This window comes from Phoenix dactylifera, unplaced genomic scaffold, assembly GCF_009389715.1.
Source record: "Phoenix dactylifera cultivar Barhee BC4 unplaced genomic scaffold, palm_55x_up_171113_PBpolish2nd_filt_p 000843F, whole genome shotgun sequence".
NCBI classification, from domain to species: domain Eukaryota; kingdom Viridiplantae; phylum Streptophyta; class Magnoliopsida; order Arecales; family Arecaceae; genus Phoenix; species Phoenix dactylifera.
The window spans coordinates 170,802-193,680 of record NW_024068208.1 but is presented as its reverse complement, the minus strand read 5'-3'; the positions used below and the strand labels follow the sequence as shown (position 1 = coordinate 193,680).

At 39.5% G+C, this 22,879-nt stretch overlaps 2 protein-coding genes across 3 annotated transcripts; both read left to right on the top strand.

Annotated features, from left to right (window-relative positions):
• Positions 1–236: 236 nt before the first annotated feature.
• LOC103698910 lies at positions 237–8,184 on the top strand. The gene is made up of 4 exons (XM_008780957.4): positions 237–658; positions 763–889; positions 7,283–7,451; positions 7,658–8,184. The coding sequence occupies exons 1-4, from the start codon at positions 422–424 to the stop codon at positions 7,878–7,880; spliced, it is 756 nt and encodes a 251-aa protein (XP_008779179.2). The 5' UTR covers positions 237–421; the 3' UTR covers positions 7,881–8,184.
• Positions 8,185–16,321: 8,137 nt separating this feature from the next.
• Positions 16,322–20,029, top strand: LOC103720245 (ferredoxin, root R-B1-like). 2 transcript variants are annotated; one of them, XM_039120623.1, is made up of 2 exons: positions 16,322–16,448; positions 19,098–20,029. In XM_039120623.1, exon 2 carries the CDS (start codon positions 19,106–19,108, stop codon positions 19,559–19,561), a length of 456 nt encoding a protein of 151 aa, XP_038976551.1. In that variant the 5' UTR covers positions 16,322–16,448; positions 19,098–19,105; the 3' UTR covers positions 19,562–20,029. The 2 variants fall into 2 exon arrangements, with proteins under 2 accessions (XP_038976551.1, XP_026665474.1); XM_026809673.2 differs by lacking the exon at positions 16,322–16,448 and adding an exon at positions 18,141–18,437.
• Positions 20,030–22,879: the final 2,850 nt, after the last annotated feature.

The following is a 22,879-nucleotide window of genomic DNA, read 5'->3' as shown; positions in this document are numbered from 1 at the left end:
TATTATAGATTGAATTAAATTATTTGTCCAATAAAATAGTTTGAGATTTAAATTTTTGACAAATTTAATAAATAGATTGGATTCATATTGATAGATTTTTTATCTATATCTAATCGGATCTGATGACCTAATTGCCATGTCTTGTCATTTTGGACAATTTGAGCTAAGTATGTTTCAAGATATTTCAAGATCATATTTGCATCCCTAATTAGATGTCACTGCTCGCAATTTTGGCAGCCACCGTGGCTGGGTCAGCGGAGTCCAAGTTCCGAGTAATGGTGCCTTAGGGCATATTGTTTCCGGGTGGTGCTCTTCTTATCGCCTGGCCCTTGGCTTCTTCTCCCCTCCTAGGCCAAACGCCGGCTCCCAGAGCCCGAAAGCACTTTGCCCCCAGAAGCTACGGAGAAGGAGAAGAAGAAGCATGAGCTTAGCTCTCTTGCAAGGCTACTCGTCCCCCGAAGAAGATGAGGGAGAAGAGGAGAGACTCTCCTCTTCGTCCCTCAGCGATGGGGACGATGGTGAAGAAGAGGAGGCCGGCGAGGAGGACGGGCTCGTTGGCAAGAATCGCTCCAGAAAGGAGAGGAAGAAACCCCTCTCCAATCCCCCCAGACCGAGCTCCAATTCCTTGCTCCCTTCCGCGCTCGACGCCTTCGCCGAGGTACCTCTCTTTCTGGCTCTAATTTTTCTATATCTGGATCGATTTCGTGGTGATATTGGACCGATGGTATTCCTTTTTTCTTTGGTTTTCGTTGGGTTATGGAGGTGACAGGACCGCCGGAGTTTCTTAACAACCGGCCAGGGGCCGTGGAGGAGACGCGGGAGGCTCTGGGGGTGCTCGATCGGATGGCAAGAGACACGGCCAGAAGAGAGAAGAAAGATCTCCCTGCCGGTAGGTTTCTTGAACAAGTTTTTTTTTTTCCGTCGAAACAATTTTTTTCAGGAAATTTAGGAACCCTAGTTCGTAATGGTGGTCTTTTTTTTTATTTCTCTCGGTTGATTTATTCCTTGTGTTAAGATTAATTATTAGATTATTTGGTGATGAGTGCTGAATTGTTCTCTGGTATGCTTAAAAATTTGCTCTGTTGGGTGCAACGATTGCTTAAAAGTGAACAAATTGATTTTAGGCATAATGTAAGTTCTTTGTTGGTGCTTTTTAGGTAAATGTTGGGATTTTCCTTTATACATCTGCATATGCCATGTCCATGAGATTTTTTCTATAGATTTGAGTTATAGATATCTGCTCTTGTAGAAGATATCTGGGTGGTCTCTAGATATCTGCTCTTGTAGAAGATGTTCGTCTATTCATACTTGTGGAGGAAGGGAAGTTCCCTGGTACTTTGAAAACCTACTTCGTTTTATACAGACCTTTGATTAGCTATTCTTTGATGAAATATATAATTGTAAAATAGCACCGCCTAACTTTAAAAAAAATTGCATTTTCTAGATATAAATGGACAGGTGGAACTCACTTTGTCAGTTTGGGATCTACTGCAGAGCCAAGCATTTGTGATCAATTAATCAAATGGAAGAAATCTTAACTAAATAGTGTCAAAACACGTCCTGGCAAGGTCATGATATAAACTAGAAGAAAGTCCTTTGGTGCAGTAAACAGCTTAAAAGGAGAGACCGAAATGCCTGATTGTCCATAACTGGGCATCCAAACTTAATTCGGTAGGGGGGGGAAACCACTTCAGCAAAGTGGGCTCCTGTTCAACCCACTTACACCAAACCAAACATGCCCATGTTGTGTAATAAAAAGGGGAAGAATCTCGTTCAAGTTGATGCAAAGTTAAAATGGTGCTCTAGGAAAAGCAAATAATAATACAACATATTTAGTTGCCTATAAATGTACAGGTGGAACTCACTTTGTCAAGGTGACTTCGGCTCCGTATTAGTCAAAGTCAATTCTCACATTTTTGAGTCTAGTTCCTCTCACAATGGGAACTCATTTTGGGTCAATTTGGGCCACTTTAGGACAACCAAATGCCAAATGTGACTTCCTGCATACCTGAAATGACTTCAAGTGCCCACTTATGAGCAACCAAACAAGAAGAGTAAGTAAAAAGCTCGTGAATCTTCGACTTCACATGTGACTTTGGCATAGAGCTTCTCTATTTGTCATTCTTGTTTTGTTAACCCTAGCTCCACATGCTAACTTATGTCATTTCAGAGTTATCTTCTCCTCTTCTTCACTCTTGCATTTCAGCACCAATTATTCTTGAGTATCTCATATTTCATACAACTGCTCCCCTCATTGCTGTCCTCCTCCTTTAGGATCACATGTCATGGCACCTTTAGGATTTCAAGTTCTTTACGGTAAGTGTGAACATTAAAAACTTCGTGGTAATTGATGCTAACAAGGTGATAAGCACATGAAGTGATTAAATTTAATTGTGTACTTGATAATCTAGATGGTTGAACAAAAGAAGAGAAGGTTATGTATTTTCTTGAGAAGAAGGAAAAAACGTAATTTTCTAAATGATCTGAAGCAGTAGTTTGATGTTCTCAAATTGTTGGAAAATCTTAGGTAATAGTTGGACAACCACCAATTTGAATTACCCTAGAATCTACTGGAAAAGGAAAGTCTGATTGTAGTCATAGACTTTGCAAAGTGTGATCTGTAAGCGAAGGATTTTGGGCCAAAGCAAAAGGGTAGTCCTTCATTGAAAGCAAAAGAGGACAGACAATGCACATAATACTCTTACATGACTACTGTTTCTTAAAGAGGAACAAGCAAGATGATGCACCTTCTCTTCCCTTAGTTACAATTAAAGTGAATAATAGGAGGTAGAGGAGGAAGACAGAGGTGACCACATCAAGCGACAGATAATTTGAGATTGTAGAGCAATGTGAATTTCTTAACAACTGTATTATTTCAGGGTCAAAGAACCATGCAAGGATTAGGGTTGATGATTGATCTGTGAGTGACAGGAGAGAGAAGAAAGATATTCCGGTTGATAGGTATCCTCAAGTAGTCCTTTTGATGATTCTTTGCAGGAGAAATTGAACGCAATTTCTTTGATATTGGATTCTTTATTTATTTATTTCTTATATTATAATTATACATTATTTAGTGATTCTTGCTAATTTTTTATTATTTTGAGATTTTTCTGGAAATCCCTCTGAAAAGTTCTTTTTGGGTAATAGTTTATGAACTTTTTGTAAGAGGAATTTTTTTAAACCTTCAAGGCACGTGAATCGTTATATGATTTCCAATTTTGGACTTGAGTCATACAGTAACAATCCCGCTATGCCTTTTCACTACATGTTAGAATAGAAGGTAACCTTAGTCTTGTTTGGAGGTTGAAGGCCATACACGAGATGTTCCCAATATCAGTAGTTACTACCACAAGGGGAACTGGGTGTGCTTTTGATGCTGTCCTTATTACTCGTGAATGTTAAGTTTCACGAAAAAGAATGGAGAGTAAAGTGGCTAATTATGTAAAATGTTGACATCAAGAAAAATCATACAGGGTGGATTGTTTCTCAATAATGTAGAGGCAAAGAGTTGTTTAAACAGCTCAGGCATTTAGCCCTTTTACTCCAACCGGCTGCTTCATGATATGATTAGCAAACTTGTAGATTTACGATTTTTAAGCTTGTAAGGTTTTGGGCTAAGGAAACTTGCTTCCCCTTGTACGAGCATGGTGGAACCCTTATTATGAATAAATGAGGTTGTTGTATATCTTAGTTGTGGTAGGTGTTGGCACCAGTGGTTTGATTTTCTGACCTTAGATTTATAGATGATATGATGACTTTCTGAAAATTTCTGAAATCTTGTCATAAATCTCAGCAAGTAGGGACTCCAAGTGGGAAGGCAAGAAGATATGCTTCCTTTGTTTAGCAAGTAAAGTGACAAACGTGCCTAGATATTTTTGATCTTTTTCAGCTTATGTAGATAATCAGGCAGTGCAAAAAAAGGTTTAAAGCTGATGCTAAATAAAAAAGCAATTGTCCGAGACTCTTGGTGTGGCTTAGTTTTGATGGTCTTGAAGTGGTAAGTGTTTGTAAGACCTACTTTCCTTTTTGCACATCTGTATATTTGTCTTTTGGTGATATGTATTATGGAAAGGAAACAATATATCTACTTGGAACTGGAAGAGGGAGTTCTGTTGGATAAACTTGTGCTTCACAACTCAGCTCTTTATGTTATCCTCCTCTATGATCATTGCTCTACAAGATGTTCATGGTGCTTGTGGGGGAATAGCATTTTATGAACTAGTATGATTTATGCAATCGTTGGAAAGTATTTTCAAGGTATGGGGCCTTCAGTGGCATAGTTGTGTCTATTTGTTTAATTGTTTCTGACTATCATTCTCCTTATTCAATTATTTCTTTAAATGAATTTTCTACCACTTGGTCATAAAATAAATAAATAAATAAATAAAATAACAATTTAAGATTTTTATTTACAAGAATGCTACTATTTGTGGATATTATTGAAAAGTATGATGCAGAGGAAGACTGGTCGGGTTGAAGTGAACTTGAGTTCAACCATCTGAAGGGCAGTAATACAGCAAAGAATGAAAATTAGCTAATGCATCTGTGGTTTCAACTTAGGATCACCACAGTAGTTGTTCATTTGAATGCAATACAGGGTTATCCAATCTATTATTTGACTGATATGTGTGTCCTTGGATTGGTCCAAATTTAATTGTGTAATACCTGAGAGTCTATTATCATTTGGAGGGCTAACCATAACTTGAAATATTTTCAAAACGGTTGAAGATTTTGTCTGTTGAATGAACAAAAATTCCAGAGATCAAATTTGGGACAAAGTGAAATGATCACCAGAAAAGCTCCCAAATGAGAAATTCTACTTCAAAAATTTGCTGCAATCAACTAAAATGTGTTCATGGACCAAGTGCAGTGATCGTTGGAAGCCTTATTTAAGTGTCTCAATTAGAAACTATTTCTATATTGATACTTCTAAAGCAAGGATAATACACAATAGTCATTGTATTCTTTATTAAGGTGTTTGTAGCAGCTAGCTTGATCATTCTCTTAACGTCTCTGTCATTGGTTTGTAAATAGTTAGATTTACTGATTAAGAAGTAAAAAAGAAATGCTGTAGAGGATTCTGAGTCCTGTTCATTGTTAGATGTATAAAAATTGGTTTTGGAGTTGCTGCAAGAGATGGGAATTGAATTGTTGTGTATGGGATTGTTGAATTCAAAATTTGTTGGGGTCGAAAATTTGAATAAATGTGTCGGCAATAATTTTTTACAATCCCTTTATGGCAGAACAATCTATTCTTTGGTTTTGGCTTGTTTCTCATTTCCATATCTGGGCAATGCTGAAGGCTGTGTCCTACATGTCCAACTGTTAGAAGGATTAACAGAGATTGAGAGGTCTTGATAAGTGTCAAAAGAGTTCATATTTTGGCTGTGGAACTAGTAATATGCCTTCATTGAGACTATCATTTCTTCATTTATCTTGTCAATTTGAAGAGTTGTGGGGCCTTCCTGCTGTCAACATGATGGAAGATATGGATTTGAGGGGTGATTACAATGCCCATAATTGTCGAGATATGCAAAAAAAACGCATGCAAGTTCTTATCAAGTAAGAGTTCTGAATGCATAGGCTATGATGATGCACAAATCTTAGATGGTATGGTCACCAATTTCATTTTCAAAATTTAGACAAAACATGGATCCTTTCAAGGTCCTCCTTGTTGATTTATCCTTTTTAGCTTTAAAGTGGTTGTCCAGATTTTATGCAGGTCACCAATTTCAAGGTCCTTTGACATACAAAGTCACGTATTTGAATTTAAAAGTGTTTTGTGTTAGTACGGACACTTATATGAATGGAAACTGAAATTGGTTTCAAAACACTGATTGCCTTGCACAAGTCTTGACTTTGCATTAGATTATACTTGGAGAATAAGAAAGCCCTCATCTTTTATCTCTGTTCTTCCAGACAGTTATGTTTGTCGACTGCTGGTTATGAGTCAATTTTTTCATAGGTAGTATAAGTTATTATGCCTATGTCAAGCATGTCACAAATTATTTGCAAATGAATAAGTATGATTATCATAAACTTAACCAAGAAGTCTTCTAATCTATATGACGTGTTGGCATTATGAATACTAGACCCCAGCCCAGCCGCCTTCCCTCTTTTTTCCTACCTACACTATTATGTCTGTATTTTTAAGCCTGCAACCTTCCATCTCCCTTTTCTCCCTACTAAACAAAACAAAAGAATGATGTTGATGAGTATATGCCACACCTTAAGCCTTAGTTTGCGAACCTACTGCAACATCATTGACCTTTTCTCCTTTGCACCAAGCCTTGTCAGCCTAGTAAAGGGACCAACCAGATTATATCTTGTATCCCTTGCAATGCGAAATAGCTGATTCAAGTTGGACCTGGTTTCACCAAGGTGTCACATAATGCTATTATTCCATTATAACAGCCTCCACTGTAACCATTATTTACCATTACAACAGTCAAAACAGCCGTTGTTTGTGCAAAAATGTCCATATTTGAGAGTTTTGGGGCTTAGAATAACAATTGTTACAACAGCTGTTATTTGCTTTTACAATGGAAAATAACAATCAATAAGGGAAAAGTAACATTGTTACTTGCCCAATCCACTATTTGCTAAATAAAAGACATTTTTGTATGTTGACTGGATAAGAAACTATTCTTTCCCAACAGCCGACTGAAATTTGAATTTGAAAGTATGTCGAGTGACCAATGCAAATGATGGATAATAGCTGTTCTTCCCATTCTATTAACATTATAACGGCTGTTATTTAAACCATGGTCTGAGCGTATGCTTGGTTTGCTGCATGTAACATGCTGTTTTAGCGTCCTTTAATTTTGTTTGATTTGCCTGGCTATCCTTGCTAAAAATGTTCATGCAACGGTAAGGCATTCAATGACCCCACAAAGGGTTTTTTTTCCTTTTTCCCTTTTTTTCTCTGAGGTGGGAGCAGAGAGGGTGGGGAGTGGTTAAGAAGAACCTATTCTTATTAATTTACAATCCTAGTAGCGGGAGTCACAAAATGGATAAAGACATTTGCAACTCAAGTCTGTTTAATTGATGGAGATGCTGTATCCTCCACCAGTTAGATGTCCAACCATGCTCACATTGCCTAAATGTATCTATATAGTATTTACTTGTACTCTATGTTATCTTGGAAGGCTATTTATTGGTTCCAACTAACCACTTAAAGTGGATAGGATTCTTGTGTCTGTTTCATGGTTTTGCGAGTGCTGCAGTGCTGATGGATTTTAAGTTCTTGATAATGTTACATCAATTTGACACTCATTTTCAGGCGCTGTTGTGGAGGCCAAAGCTCAATTGGTTGGCATTCGTGACCGAGTGAGAAGTGATGTAGAAGGAAGCCATCCTTCAGGTTCTGCCACAAAAACAGTATCTGATAATGGTAAGCGAGTGTTCTCTGCAGCAAATCCTGATGCCAAAGATGCTGCTGACCTGCTAAGGTACCTTTTTTCTTTTTTAACTTTATGACTTGATATTTGACAAATGCATGTGGACAGTGTGGGTTGAGCAATAGTTATTGCAAAACCTAGGCCAGAAAATGCTAATCTTAGGTACTTTATGTTGTCTGAAAAAAGAACCATTGACCCAGAAGCATGCTGTCTTATTATTGTCCTTGATAGTAATGCACCGTTCTCTTCTATTTTAGAATATGCGTACAGTGTGGGATTCCAAAGACCTATTCACATGCCCGTGGCATGACATGCCCGGTCTGTGGAGATCGCCCTCCTGCAGACCCAAAGAAAGAGTCTGAGAAGCAGAGAGGTTTTACGGTCAAAGATAAGGAGAAGAGTAAGAGGATGAAGGGACAATCGTCGCACTCTACTTGGAAAAGCGAGACAGAGATGCAACTGAGACAGCAATATGACTAGCAGAGGAGAAATAAAGAGCCCTGGCATGTATATTATTAGCGAGAGAATTACTTGAATCTTGGTGCAGGCTATTGTAATTCCATGATACAAGGATTGGTAGATCATCTGCATAATTTAGATACAAGCATTGTTTTGTCCTTGCTGCCGCTATGTTTTTCCATTGAACAGAATTTGTTAACATAGGTATGGACTCAGTGAAATGCTTGATTTGTATCAATTCTCCACGATCAGATATATAGTTTTTTTTTATTTTTTGGTGTACCATATATAGGGCTTTAAAAATAATCAATGTTATGTTTTCATATTGGAAGTTGTACCACCCTCAAGCAGTTGATGGTAACAGTAAGTAATGGTAAGTATTTTGGGTTGATGAATGCAATGGTTAGGGTTCAAATCAATCTCGTCTCTCTCTTCCTAGTATTCCCTTATATCCCCAGATATGAGACTGTCTTGCTGGAGTTTGTGGTTGAGAGACTTCAAAACACAATCTTACTTCTAAAACTATGTTTATATTCTCTTAGGAACCATCAACATTGAAAACACCGGGAAAAAAAAATAGAAAGAAAAAATGATGTGGGATGAATGTGAGGGATTTAAACATAAGGGTTATCAGTGAGTTATGTTGATTAACTAGTCTAATTGCAACAGAAAATTCAGTCACATATAAGCTAAGAAAGCATTATCATGAGCATAGTAATTTCAGAACTAGTTACCCGCATATACTAATTCATTTAGGATTTAGAGTAATGGACCGTTGTGGTTGAGAAACCACTAGATTAGGACGCTTTCTTCAATAAATCAGACCTAGAGTTGAGGCTTACCAAACATTGAACTTCTAGAATTCTTCTAGAGGAGCATAGTAATTTCAGAACTAGTTACCCGTATATACTAATTTATTTAGGACTTAGAGTAATGGACCGTTGTGGTTGAGAAACCACTAGATTAGGACGCTTTCTTCAATAAATCAGACCTAGAGTTGAGGCTTACCAAACATTGAACTTCTAGAATTCTTCTAGAGGAGGATCCTTGATCTCACTCTCGAGGGTTGATGATTGGATAACCAAGCTTCATCTTCCGTTGCAACAGGGCCCCCTTGCTATTGGTTTGGAAGGATAATAGACCCAATGACATGGAGTACTTTAAGGACCTGCAAAGAAACAGAGATTAGAGGTTTGGCGTGAGAGAGGAATGGAATCACAAAAGAAAAGGGAGGCGAGAGGAGATAGGGTTGCGGTGGATGTGGAAGTGGCTTTAGGGCCTCACGCCCAACTTGGAACAAGGGCCTCACGCCCAACCTTCTTTTAAGGTGACAAAGCAAGATTGCTAAGGAAGAAAGAAGCTCTTTTTTTTATTCATTCATCAACTGAAATTACAAGATGTCATGAGAAGGTATTTATAGACTTTCCTCATGATTTGAAATTTAAACACATAATGAATGGCGCTCCACATTTGAAGGCTTGGTTGCTAGAGAAAAGGAAAGAAAGTTGGCCGGCTTTAAGGGGGGATTTGAAAAGTTGTTGGCTCCCATTTGAAATTTTCTTGCATTTAAATTGTGGCCGACCTCTTGGACTTTGAATTTGGGTGACGTGTCAACTTGTATGAGGTGACATGGTGATTGGTTCTTTTGATTTTAACTCTTTCATTTGGCATTATCCTCTTGGTTGAGATGATCGCTGATGTGGTGTTGAGGTGGCGTCCCAATAGGTGGCACATAACATGTTGCATTGGTTCCTTTGATGAGATGGCATGATGTGGTCTGCTCCTTATGCTTGACTTCATCCTGGTTGGTGTGCTTCCATTGGTTGGAGTGGTGGTGAGGTGGCCAGCTGATGTTGATGTGGATGCCGAGGTGGTGCTCCAAGGGTGTGCAAAGGTGGTGGTAGAAACATGCAAGGTGGTAGTAGAAACATGCAATCTGTCCTGACTTGGCTTGCTTTCTGACTTATTGATTTTATTTACAGGACTCGATCAAATTTAAGTTAATCACAGTGACCTTGAGTTAATTGATTGGAGTCTTTTCTGGATTCTGGTGCCCGCACCAATTCTTCCGGGTGGGAAGAATTCGACTTTATCGAACTGGGGTTGGTTTGGCTGTGGTACTTTTCTAGGAGATCTGGGTTGAGTCTCTGTAGGTCCTCTCGAGTAATCCATAAATCATCAGATTCTGGTCGACCCTCCTAGTGAACCTTAATATAGATAGACTTGCCATCTCAGATATTAATTAGTTGAGACAACTTGAGAACTATAAAATTATGCTTACCAATGTCTATAGAAGAGCAAAAAAACATACGCTACAAATTTGATTCCATAATCCTCAACTTGAAATATGTGTCGAAGTAAATAGGAGGGAGAAAAACAACTAGATTTCCTGCTCACATTATTTCTGTTATCAAGCTTCCAAAGTAGAACTTCAGCATCCATTTCTAAAGAACTACGGCATAGGTTTGTGCTGCTCTTTCTTCAAAGCTAACTAGCCTCATCTGCATCATCTATTGGTTCGTTCAGCGCCTGTACTTGCGGTCCTCGGTTATAATTCATTGAGGTCTGAAGGTGCAAATCCATAGACCAACTTAGCCTTTAGGATGTGAACTGCCAATGTTTTGGATCTGGTTTTACCGGCAATTCACTATTAGCAACCATTGTCTCATGGTCATTGCATTCATCGCTACGTTCTTTCTGATCAACGCTCTCTCCACTGTCCTCATTATTCCTGTTATCAACATTGCAATCATCATTATGAGCTCCTTGCCATGCATCATCATTGTAACCATCACCACAACTTGTGATCTCTTCTGTTGCACCCTGGTTGGCATAATTGCTTACCATCCTTACCGTCCTCATCACTGTCAGAGCCACTTCTACTATCTATCAGAAAAAGAACCACTTTTCTCACCATCCTCATCACTATCAGAACCACTTGTGCTATCCGAGCCAGAACCGCTTCCCCCATCATCATCACTATTAACGATGGTAGTTGCTACCATGGTTGTCATCGTAATCCCATTATAATCATCATATCAGCGATAACGCTATCAGACCTGTCATCTTCATCGTCACCATTATCCTCTTTGTAGTCACCATCTTCATCATTATAGCCAGAGTCTCCAAGGTAGTCTCATTGATCACCTTCAGAATAAAGTTCGCGCCCATGATCAGTGCCAGAGATCCAGTGAGCTCCCTAAGACTACAGATTGCGCGGGCGAAGAGGAGGTAGTAGTGAACAAGCATGCATGAGCTGGATCACAGACCAGTGCACCGCAAATGCGCGGCAGAGGGCATCTTTGAAGTTGGAAGCAGTGCGGTGGGGGGATCGGCAGAATGAAGTGAGGGTGTTTCCATGAGCTATCTAAGTGAAAACTGATTTGATAAGAGAAACATATAAATTATACGGACGAAATATGGTTAGAACTAATCTCATTATAAAGTAGCCTCCACAAGCTTATGCGTGGGATAGCATCCATAGACTTATCCGTGGGATAGCGTCCACGAGCTTATGCGTGTGATAGTTTTCTTGAGCTTATGTGTGGGATAACCTCCACGGGCTTACGCATTGCATAGCTTCCATGTGGCTTACGCATATGATAGCGTCCACGAGCTTACGCATGGGATAACCTCTATGAGCTTATGCGTAGGATAGCGTCTCTTAAGAAATTGTTGTTGAAACAATTGGTTATACCACCTGCCTATGTTGTGGAGTACAGTGCTCACATTGTTTCCTCCACCCTTTCCCTCTCGTATTCAATCTATTGGCCATCATATTTTTTAGCGTAAATTAATTCCCGCCCCTCCCCTTGACTACTGTATAACGCTAAGTCCCTGTTGACCCAAACCATGCTTTCCGGTCCAAGATTAGGGATAATCTTAATTACCGGTCCATAACAGAGGTTTGTTTTTTTTTCCCGAAGCTGCCCTTTCGTTGCCGTTATGGTTGAAAACGTGGAATCAGTTGGAAAATCGACCGCAAACAGGGAAATATGGCTCGGATTCTCCATTGGAATCGTGGACAAACAGGATTTCTCCATTGGCAGCGAGTCGGGAGATCGTTCGCATGGGATATGGCTCGGATTCTTCTATTTTGCTTCTTGGATCCGGAAGAATCAAGCGGAAAGGGAAGACTTTGAAGCGGAAAGGAAAGAGTTTATCCTTTGGAATCGTGGACGAACATGGTTTCTCCATTAGAAGCGTGTCGAGGAGATCGTTCGCAAATAGGAAATACAGTTCAGATTCTTCAATTCTGCTTCTTCTACCAGAAATAATCAAGCAGAAAATTCTAGTTGAAATATTATTCTGTGAGTTGCGGAAAATTCTGGTTCCTCCTTTTTTATTTGCTTAGAGTCCCTTTCGATATTTACCGGTAATGGTTTCTTTGCACAAGAGTAATAGAGGTTAAAATGATACTCCAATCTCTCTTAATTCACTGAGGCAACCCTCTGTTCTCCTCTGTTTCCCGAATGTTATTGAACGAAAACCCTGTTTTAGCTGGCTTATCTTGTTGTGTGTCTGCCATTGCTCATATACTGTTTAGAGACATAAACGTGTGACTTCCATTGCTGATATCATATTCGAAAAATAGTTGCTGTCCCTCTTTTCTCCTCTATTTCCCGACTGTAATTGAACAAAAACCCTATTTTAGCTGGATTATCCTGTTGTTTGACTGCCATTGCTTATATACTGTTTGGAGACCTAAACGTGTCACTCTCATTGCTGATATCATATTCGAAAAATAGTTGCTGTGGCAGCATTCCCTTCGCTTCATTGTTGTAATAGCATTCGGAACTTCAATCATTTCCTCTTTTTTCTTTTTTCCATTGTCATGGCTTCAAAAAAAAACAAGTAGCCCTGTTTTCATGGCTATTTGTTCTTATGGTGGTAAAGCTCTTATTATTTCCATCTCCGAGGACACAAAGCTCGATCAAATTTACAAGAAAATAGTGAAAAGGTGGAGACATCTGTCTGATACAATGGTAGAAGTTAAATATTTTATTCCAAACAAGTCTAGAATGCTTGTTTCGCTCCTGGGCGATAAGGATGTTCGGAATATGCATCAAATACACGTCAACTTAAATGCGCTGGTGATCGAGTTGGTTGTTAGTCATATTCCATGCTTGATCGAAGCAGCCGATGTCGTAATTGATATGAGGTAATGCAGAAGTTAATAGCATCTGTTTCTATTTTGGTAATCTTAGTTTAACTCTTTGTTGTATTGCATATTTCACTTGTTAGTTTTTTCATGTTAATCACTAATTTAATAGTTAGTATGCTGAATTTTTGTTAAACTTATTGTAGGGATAGTGGCCCATCCCAAAATGTTGAGTGTAGCCGCCGATCAAAATTTTTTTCAAAGGGTAGCTTAAGTAATTTCGGTCAAGTTGTTGAAAAAACAAGAGCTGCAATCGAAGAGCAACCTAGTCAAAGAAATTCTTTGGATGCTTGGAAAACCTCTATTGAGGGTGTTGGTCAGAAGTTCAATGATGTAGAAACTCTTCGCGACACGATTCGCAACTTTTGCATTGCAAATTGTAGAGATTTTGTATTTGTGAAGAACGATCGCCTGCGACTGACCGTGGAATATGCATACGAAGGATGTGAATGGCATATCCATGCTTCCCGACTTGGGAATCAAGAAAGTTTTGCAATTAAAATAATGAATAGTCAGCATACATGTGGCGGAGGGTTGCAAGTCCGGTCACATCCTAAGACTTCGAAACGTTGGGTTTCAAACATAGTTAAAGAAAAACTTTAAGATATGCCGTTATATAGGCCGATTGATATCGTAAAGGATATTCATCGAGAATATAGTGTTGAATTGCCGTATCATCAAGCTTGGCATGGGAAGGAGGTGGCTATGAAGGACCTTTATGGTCACAGATCAAAATCTTATGACCGGATATACTGGTATTGCGATGCCATTCTTGAGACCAACCCCGACAGCATAGCAGAGTATGAAACTATTGAAGGTCGATTCAAACGCCTATTCATTTCATTTCATGCTTCAGTAGTGGGTTTCATAAGAGGTTGTAGACCTCTGATTTTTATGGATGGAACATTTATAAAGCATAAGGATGGAGGAGTAATACTTGGCGCGACTTCCAAAGATGCAAACGACGATATGTTTCCTATTGCTTATGGTGTGGTCGATACGGAGATTGATGACAATTGGGACTGGTTTTGTCGGAATTTGAAAGATGCAATTTATAGTTGCATTGAGTGGCGAAGTAAGCAAATAACATTTATGACGGATAGACATCAAGGAATTATTAAATCAGTGCCGAAGTACTTTTCTGGTAGTTACCACTCATATTGTTTCCGTCATGTGAAAGACAACTTCAAGAATCAGGTATGTATAGTCATATTTTTAATTTTCAGCATACAATATATCTAACTAATTTAGGATGTTGATGATCTCATCCTTTTATTATTGTTAATGCAGGTGCTTGTCCATTATTGTGCAAGTGAGAGAAAGAGGCTGCTCGATTTACTAAATGCTGCACGAACAGAATTGTTTCCCAAATAATCAGGCTTTTTGAAGACAAAAATCTTAATTTTTATATCACAGCGTCCCTGTCTGAAAATTTCGCAAATCCTAAGCATTCGCACATTTTTAAAATAAATACCCTACAATACTATATAACAGTTTGTTGCTACTAAAACCAAATCGAGAAAGTATGATGCAGAGTTTACAAACCGTCGAAGAACTGGCAAGATGCTTCGGAGAGAGTTTGGGAAGCGATGTCGAACGAAGCGCCGTCGACCAACGATCAGAGCGAAGTCGCGAGCGTCAAGGAAAGCTTCTGGTGTGGGAGTCGACAAAATGCCGTCGACTTAGAACTCTCAGTCGGAGACCTGCCGGAAAATAGAGTAGACAGAGGAACTCTCAGTCGGGAGCAAGAGCGATTTGCCGGTGGGAACTTCTTTACAGTCTTAGGGTTTGAAACAGGGGACACCAGATCAATCGGAATCAGTGAGGAAGATGGAAAATTTCGTGGGGAGATAGGATTGCAAAAACGGAGAAATATGAATCCTTAACGATGAGAGCTATTTCCGTGTGAAGAGAAGAGTGAAAAATGGGAAGAGATGAAGCCGAATCGGTGGGAACTTCAGGGATATTTTTGTCTCAAACAGAAAGTCAGAAATGGGATGGACTGGCTGTTTCGGTGGGAACTTCAGGGCTATTTTCGTCTCAAATAGAAAGCCAAAAACGGAATGGACCGGCTGTTAAAAAAAAGTAAACAGGGACTAAAAATTATAGTCCGGTCCAACACAGGACTGGCCATTAATTACCTCTATTTTTTATGGGGCGTTTGATCCACGTCATGTCATGATATGATACGCGGCATCGCGACCGGAAATAAAGGTACTAATGTGGGTTCTGCAACCTTCGCTAGTAGGGGCTTGCCACATCATCAGGCGGTGGAGCCGTGACCCGTCCCACCCGTGACTCGAGGGGTTGCCATCCCCGGCCCCAGCGTCCACTGAATAGACGCGCCCCTTTAGTTAACTGCCTAATGCCCAGAATGCCCTTATCAAACTAAATTGCTGACTTATTATCCCTCGGTAGTTTTTCAACTTTTTAATCTAAAATTAGATATGGGCTAATGGGCAATTGGGCACTTCATAAGTAAATCTAAAGATAGATTAAATCAAAAAAATGCTTCAACCCTCTTTATAGACAAACATAAATATGTTAAAAAATAAGCATAACTTTAAATAGCAGATTATATTAAACCATTATACCTTCTTGATATTATTTTCTTTTTTTTTTAATCTCTTTTTTTTTTGAGAAAAAGCATCATGTTCTTTTCTTTTTTTTATTTTGTAAAAAATACCTTACTCTTCTCTTAAAGCTCTATTATACTACACATATATATAAATTACCGTATAGTAATTTTATACTTGTTATCATCATGTGAAATAAAAGAAGCACAACAATTTCATAAGCAACTTACTTTTTCAAGTGCAAACCTACCATAAGGCAAACTGAGCTTGGGTGGCTATTTATGCGGCGCAACATTCTGGAGAGATCTTTTGGACTCATCTGGAAATTTTTTTCAGCACCGTTGTGACAGGTCCTTCTTTTTGATTCGGTTAGCTATACCGATACTAGAGTAGAATGAGTAGCCGTTGTATCAAAAAAATAAAATAAAATTAATTAACTTTTTTTAAAATTAAAACATTTTTTTTTGTACATATTTATCTTTTTGAAACTTTCTTTAAAATATAGTGCAAAACTTACTAAAATATTAAATCATAAAATTCTCTATCTTTTGCAAATGTTTATCTTTTTGAAACCTTCTTCAAATATAGTGCTAAACTTAGTAAAACAATAAAGTAGAAAATTCTCCATCCTTCGGGGCAAAATAATAGGGGCATTTCTGAGATTTCATCAATTCCGCCGACCCTCTTGCCATGGCATTTCGGCTCTAACCCGGTGACCTCTCGCCCAACATAAAGCCGCCCCCGCGCTACTATATAATAGGGCAGAAGATTCGTCCCCTGTAGTGGCTCGTTGAAAACCCTCGCGGAGCCTCCATTTCATTTCCCTTTCAATAAACTTTGATCGCGCTCCAGGTATCATTCCTTTCCATCGCTCCATCTCTCTCTCTCTCTCTCTCTCTCTCTCTCTCTCTCTCTTCCTGTCTGCTGTTTACTCTCTTCCTGATTTGGATCCAATTTAAAACTTTTATATGTTTTATGGTCTAATTCATATATATATGTTTTATGTTTCATTAATTCGTTGCTTTTATGTTCATTTATTTTTATATAATTGAATATGAATTATTATGACCCAAATCCTGGTATGATCTTTGAATTGTTCTGGCGGATTGATTTGATGCAAATTTAGGCTTCCTTCTGGTTATTCTGATGGCAAGGGTTGGTTCAATTAACATTTTTAGATGTGTTAGTCCAAAATTACTTTTTTTATGGTTTGTACTTCTTTTTGGCTGTCGTAGCCATAGTATTCGTCATTGGTTTTACTGTCTCAGCTTTAGCTAACCAGCATAGTTTATCCAGCGACATGGTAAGCAGCTTTTTGGCACTCTATATTCCTGAATAATTTTATGTGAAAGGTATATTAGCTGAAAAGAACTGCAGGGGATTCATCTGAAGTTGTGGAAGGATTACTGGTGAATGTTGGAAAATTTAAATCTTGCATAGCTAATACCATGAGTTTCTTGCATCATTGTCGTCTAACAAATATTGATGAAATGGTTGCATGTTTACCTGTAGGTTGATTTCGATTCATTTTTCGAAGAAATGTACTGCAGCCTCTTAATGTATAGTATTCAAGAGTTTTGGAGGATGATCATTTTAGTGGGCATAAGTTCAATTTCTGTTGTCTCTAGTGGATTTTTAATTTTTGTTGTTTCTGTTGTGTGGAGGGACATATATAGAGCAAGAAAGTCTTTCAAGTAACTATAATATTTAAGATGAAATAGGCCATAGAGGTAGCTTCTAAAAGAATTACTGGATTGGAGTCGCAATTTGCTCTTTACTATTGTTATTCAAGCATATGCATGGAGTAGGTAAAGTGCATTTAGTTGTCACAAGGGAAGGGGTTCGTAATGTAAATATTAAGAATTGAGTAAATTCATCGGAACTGGTGTCATACCTTCAGCCAATACCATAATTTTCAGAATAAGTGGTCTGTAGGAGACATCCCATGTCACCATCTTCAAGACTCTCACAAACTAAATGTTTCTTGTGACCCAATGTTATCGTTTGCAGCTTTCATCTTTCAAAAAATAGTTTTTTTCTATAGATATGTGGTTATGGTTCCTTATTACCAGGAATGAGATTTTTGCGTTAAGAAATGGTCGTGAGCTTGTGGCAGCACATCAGTTCCTGAATGAGCTACTTGTGCATCATATTGAACAATGTGTCCTTGTCAGTTCATATTTGTAGAGTTAACAAGAGAACCATGCATGATTTGAATTTTTTTACGGTAATTAGATAAACCTGCAGTTATGGGGTATATTAGACTTGACTATGAAGCTGTGTCCTCATCAACTGATGGATTTTTACAGTTTAAGCTTGGGTTTTTCTGTTTCTATTATTGAGGGTACAGTTACTATTGTTCATGCTGTTGTTTCATGAATAGCTACATCATTGGGATTCAAACAGTATTGACAATGATGATAAGAATGTGGTATATGTGTGGCACAGATTATATTTTACATGTTGGCAAGCATGGGTATTGATGATAAGTCTTGTGAACAGAAAAATATATTGCATGGAAACAATTATAACCTAAGTTGCCACCACCACCATCCAACATCCATGGAGGATGCAGTTATCCTATAAATCTGGGTGTAAACCTGAAATCAGCCCTCCACCTTTTCTGTCCAGATTTGAAACAGCAGGGGCATTGTTGAGAACCGATAATTCTCTAAAAGTTAATAATATAGTCTTCAAAATTTCGTATCTCATATCTTTCTCTGACTTTAGTATTTTTGGTAGGATGTTAGAAATGGTTGACAAGTCAGCTTGGCCTGTGATAGTCCGTGTGCCAGGTTTCTTGTGCTTCCAGTTTTGTGAGCCTTTATTCATAAGCAGAAGGTAACTTATATCAATCGCCTTCCTCACTCATGGATCTTTGACTAGAGAGTAAGGAGCTACATGCTTGCCTTCTCTTTTCAGCTCCGGACAGTAAATTGACTTTTCATGGGAGCTACACATTGACCTCTATTTTGCTTCTGTATCATATCCAGTTGCATGCATTGTTTTATTTTTGCATAGGTTGGATTTTGTTAGGTTTGAATTAGATATAAGTACAATGACAAAATCTTATTTCTCATTTGAGAATCCAAGTAGCATTTTTCCAGTGTAAACAGAAAAGTTAGAAACAAGATCCTTTGTTATTACTACATGAAGTCTTGTGTCTGTAAACATCTTGCATTCCCATATGCACGAGTTTCGCTGAATTTTGTAAAATTACATTAGATCTAATTACTGCATGTTTTGTTTCCCCTGGAAGTAATGGAGAGGGGTCATTAAATTATTTATTTTATGCTGTAAGATCAAATATTGTATCAGAAAATTCTTCAGATCATCTATTGCATATGCTGAGCATGTTTTTAGAGATTAGTTCTAATATATTAGCCCTTGTGCATAAAATGCATCCGCCAATCCCGGACCAGATTATTAGCAGTTTATCAAACAGAGTCCACCTCCTTGAAGTATGAAATGATTCAGATCTAGCACTTTGCAATCTTATAGGTAACAAAATGTCGACCGTTGCCACCCCGACTGCCTACACAGTCAAAAGCAGCATTAGAAGCCAGTCCCCATCTGTGCTGTTCAGGAGCGCTTGCTCGCTGAGCTCCTCGAAGAGCATCTCAAAGGCATCCAGTCTGAAGGTATCCAACCACTTCAGGGCATCTGCGATGGCTGTTTACAAGGTGAAGCTCATTGGGCCAGAGGGGCAGGAGCACGAGTTTGACGCTCCAGATGACACCTACATTCTGGACTCTGCTGAGGCTGCAGGAGTGGAGCTGCCTTACTCATGCAGGGCCGGGGCATGCTGCACCTGCGCCGGCCGCATGGACTCCGGCGAAGTTGACCAGTCCGATGGATCCTTCCTCGATGAATCGCAGATGGAAAAGGGTTATGTCCTGACCTGCGTCTCCTATCCGAGGGGGGACTGCGTCATTCACACTCACAAGGAAGGTGAGCTTTTCTGAGTACTGTGGATGTGCATGGGCTTCTGTATTGGCAATTAGATGCCTCAGGGGTTTTGTTGTTGGTTTTATATATGTTCAAGGTAAAACTCTTGCTCAAGCTGATGTAAATGTGGTTTATTGTTAGGAGCATTTCTAGGATCTGATGATATCTAAATAAACTGGGTCTATGTGTGCTCCGTGTTTGCATGAATCGTGTATTACCGAAATTTATTTCAAGCTCTTTGATAGAACAAATCTAGTGATGACTGGAGCAATTTGTTGTGTCGACAAGAACTTTTCTCAGAACTTTGGCGCCTTCTGATTCATTAGTGGCATGCCATGCAGATACTACATCATGTTAACCTTCTGGTGACCAAAAATTGAATTCGAATGTTTCAATGTTGAGTTTTAAACTACTCGAAGATGTGATTTGACATTTGGATTTTAAGTCTAGCGAGCTTATGAATGCTTCCTTTTAGAGATTTCTGATATTTTTTTTGGATTGGCTATCTTATATGGTACGGTTGTATGAGTGTTCGGTTCTGTAAATGGATATTATATTTGTTATTTATTATTTAATAAATTGGGTGGATTTTTTTCTCTTTTTTTTTAAAAAAAATAGTGTCATGCAGTTAAAACGAATTAAGTTCTCAAAGTGATGTGGTTTAATGGGGTTCGAGAATTTGCGAACTTAAGTCAGTCCCTTTTGGTATCCTCTTTTTTTACTGCATTTTTGCAATAATTTTCAAACTGCTGAGCAACTCCTAACAACAATTCCAGGTATATCATAACGCATGATATTTTCACTGTTTTACCCTCCCATTTCCCAACCACCTGCATTGCACTAAATCAAAGCAAACTTTCCCAACCCAATAACGAGTCAATCCAGCTATAAATCAAGCTCACAACAGAATTACAGTATTATTTGATGGTAGCGATATCATGCGTTTATTTATAAGCGTGCTATGAAAACTTCTCTTTTCGATCAAATTACTCTTCTATTGGTTCAACTATTGTTTGAGAGAAATTTAGCAGATTGTTTCATAAGCATTTTTATTAGAGTTTTTTTTTGCATTAATATCCTTTAAAAATTTAAATTTGCATGATTATTATTTTAGAATTTATATTTATTTCTGTATCCTCATAAAATACTGTTTTTTGCACAAATACTTCTAATATAACGATTCTTCTAACACCGTAAATAAAAATCATATTTATTTAATTAAAAATAAAATAGAATTTTGAAATTATATTTTTGTCTCTCATCGCGATCATCATATAAATTTTTTTTTTACACATCTACCAATTAAGAGCATTTTAGTTATTTTAATTTGAAACCATTAATTTTTTAACGACATCAAATGACATGAATACATATATAAAAAATATAGATTAAAAAAAAGAGTATGATAGCAAAAATAAGTATTTTACGAGAAAATATATGCAAATATCAATTTTAAAAAAAATTACGTATTTTTTTATTGTTACATTATTTCATAAGCATTTTTATTATTATTGGTCTTGTTGTTGGTTTATTGCTGTCGGCGATAGTGCTGCCGAATTCGTGGTCATCGTCTTTCTCTTTTTTTTTTTTTTTTTTTTAGTAAAAATCGGCTACTCATTCATATAGATCTAACATGAGTACAATCCGCCACGTCCGTAGAAATAAAAGACAACAAAAGAGAAGGAGCGTCTATAGCAGACGTCCACAAAACATCCCCGGAATGCCGGGCCACAAAAGAGGCGACCGAGTCTGCGGCCCTGTTCGCCTCTCTAAACACATGACCAATCTGGAATCCGACCATCATCTGAGCCATCCTCCGAGTCTCCCGAATAAGGGGGTGACCGTCACCGTACCTGTCCACCCCTCGAATCCAATCGATCACCACCGCAGAGTCTCCCTCAAGGTACACTCGCTCGGCGCCAAGGACCTGCCTGGCATAGGATAAGCCCTCCCAAGCAGCCCGCAGCTCCGCTCCAACAACTGTGATCCCAGGTGTACGACGCCCATCTGCAGCCATCAACCTACCACAGTGATCCCTGATCACAAAACCGACCCCTCCAGTCAAACCATCTAGTGACCTACTGCCGTCGAAGTTTACTTTGAGATAGCCAGGGGGTGGGGGTACCCAAGAGACAAGAACAAAACGGGGCGCTGAAACAGCGTGAGAAGTACCCCAGGTGTCCCTAGCCATCCCAGAAGAAAACTCAGTGGCAGCCGCCATAACCTCCCTCGCATGTCGTGCCGCTCTGTCCACCACCATCCTCGGAAGCGCTCGCCTCCCCTCAAATATGCCTGCGTTCCTATCCAACCAAATATGATAGGACAGGTATGCCTTCAATATCCCCTCCGCTGCCAACCTGGGCCTACACATGGAATCTCTCAACACCCGCAACAGATCCTGCGCCGAGACTACCGCATCAAGCAAGGGAACCACAGATCTCTGCCATATCTCCCGAGCCCTAGGGCACTGCAGGAGAACATGCTCGGTGGTCTCCACGATATCACCGCACGTCTCACAAAACTGAGATACCCGCATACCACGCCGAACGAGCAGACTCCTGGTCGGGAGACATCCCCAAGCCACCTTCCAGATGAAAAGTGCCACCCGGGGGTGAATCCGTAATCTTCATATCCAGCCTCCTACGATCTGTCGAGCTGGCGCCCTGCTAAACAGCGCAAGAAGATCCCTGGCCTGCACCCGCGACCGCCCCGTCGGAGTCCAAAGCAGCCTATTCGACACCCCTCCAGAGGGGACTGGCAGGGCCAGAATCAGCTCCGCCAGCTGCTCACCAAACGCCTCCCTGATCATCCCCACCCTCCAATGGCTCCCCTCAGAATCCAGCAGGTCGCTGACCCTGCACCCAGCTAATCTCGCAGAGTCCACCATGGTCGGCAGACGATAGATCAGCCACTTGGTCACCCAGCTGTCCTCCAGCACATCTATCGAGCGGTCATCACCAATCACCCATCTGATCTTCGGAAGCACCGCCATAGGCCTAGCACACATCACTCGCCAGATCGGAGAGTGGTGGCGCTCCACCCGCCCCCCAGGCACCAAGACACCATATTTGGCCCTCATCAGTGAGGACCACATGCTCTTGGGCTCAAGCACAAATCTGACTGCATGCCTCGCCGCTAACACCTCCCGTCTCGTCACCAAGGACTGCACCCCTAGTCCCCCGGCACTGGTCGGCTGGCATACAACCTCCCAAGCCACCAAATGGATCCCACCTCTACCGCTGCTCCTCCCCCAGATAAACTCCCTGAAAAGCTGCTCAAGGGACCTCAAGACTGCCACCGGAATATCGACGTGGGATAGAAGATAAATAGAGACA

What these genes read in the sequence shown, in the direction of transcription:
- LOC103698910 (XM_008780957.4), top strand. Translation starts at nt 422, where the DNA reads ATGAGCTTAGCTCTCTTGCAAGGCTACTCGTCCCCCGAAGAAGATGAG. An exon ending in GAAGAAAGATCTCCCTGCCG is followed by an intron (nt 890 to 7,282) that starts GTAGGTTTCTTG and finishes ACTCATTTTCAG; the next exon opens with GCGCTGTTGTGGAGGCCAAA. An exon ending in GATGCTGCTGACCTGCTAAG is followed by an intron (nt 7,452 to 7,657) that starts GTACCTTTTTTC and finishes CTTCTATTTTAG; the next exon opens with AATATGCGTACAGTGTGGGA.
- LOC103720245 (XM_039120623.1), top strand. Translation starts at nt 19,106, where the DNA reads ATGTCGACCGTTGCCACCCCGACTGCCTACACAGTCAAAAGCAGCATT.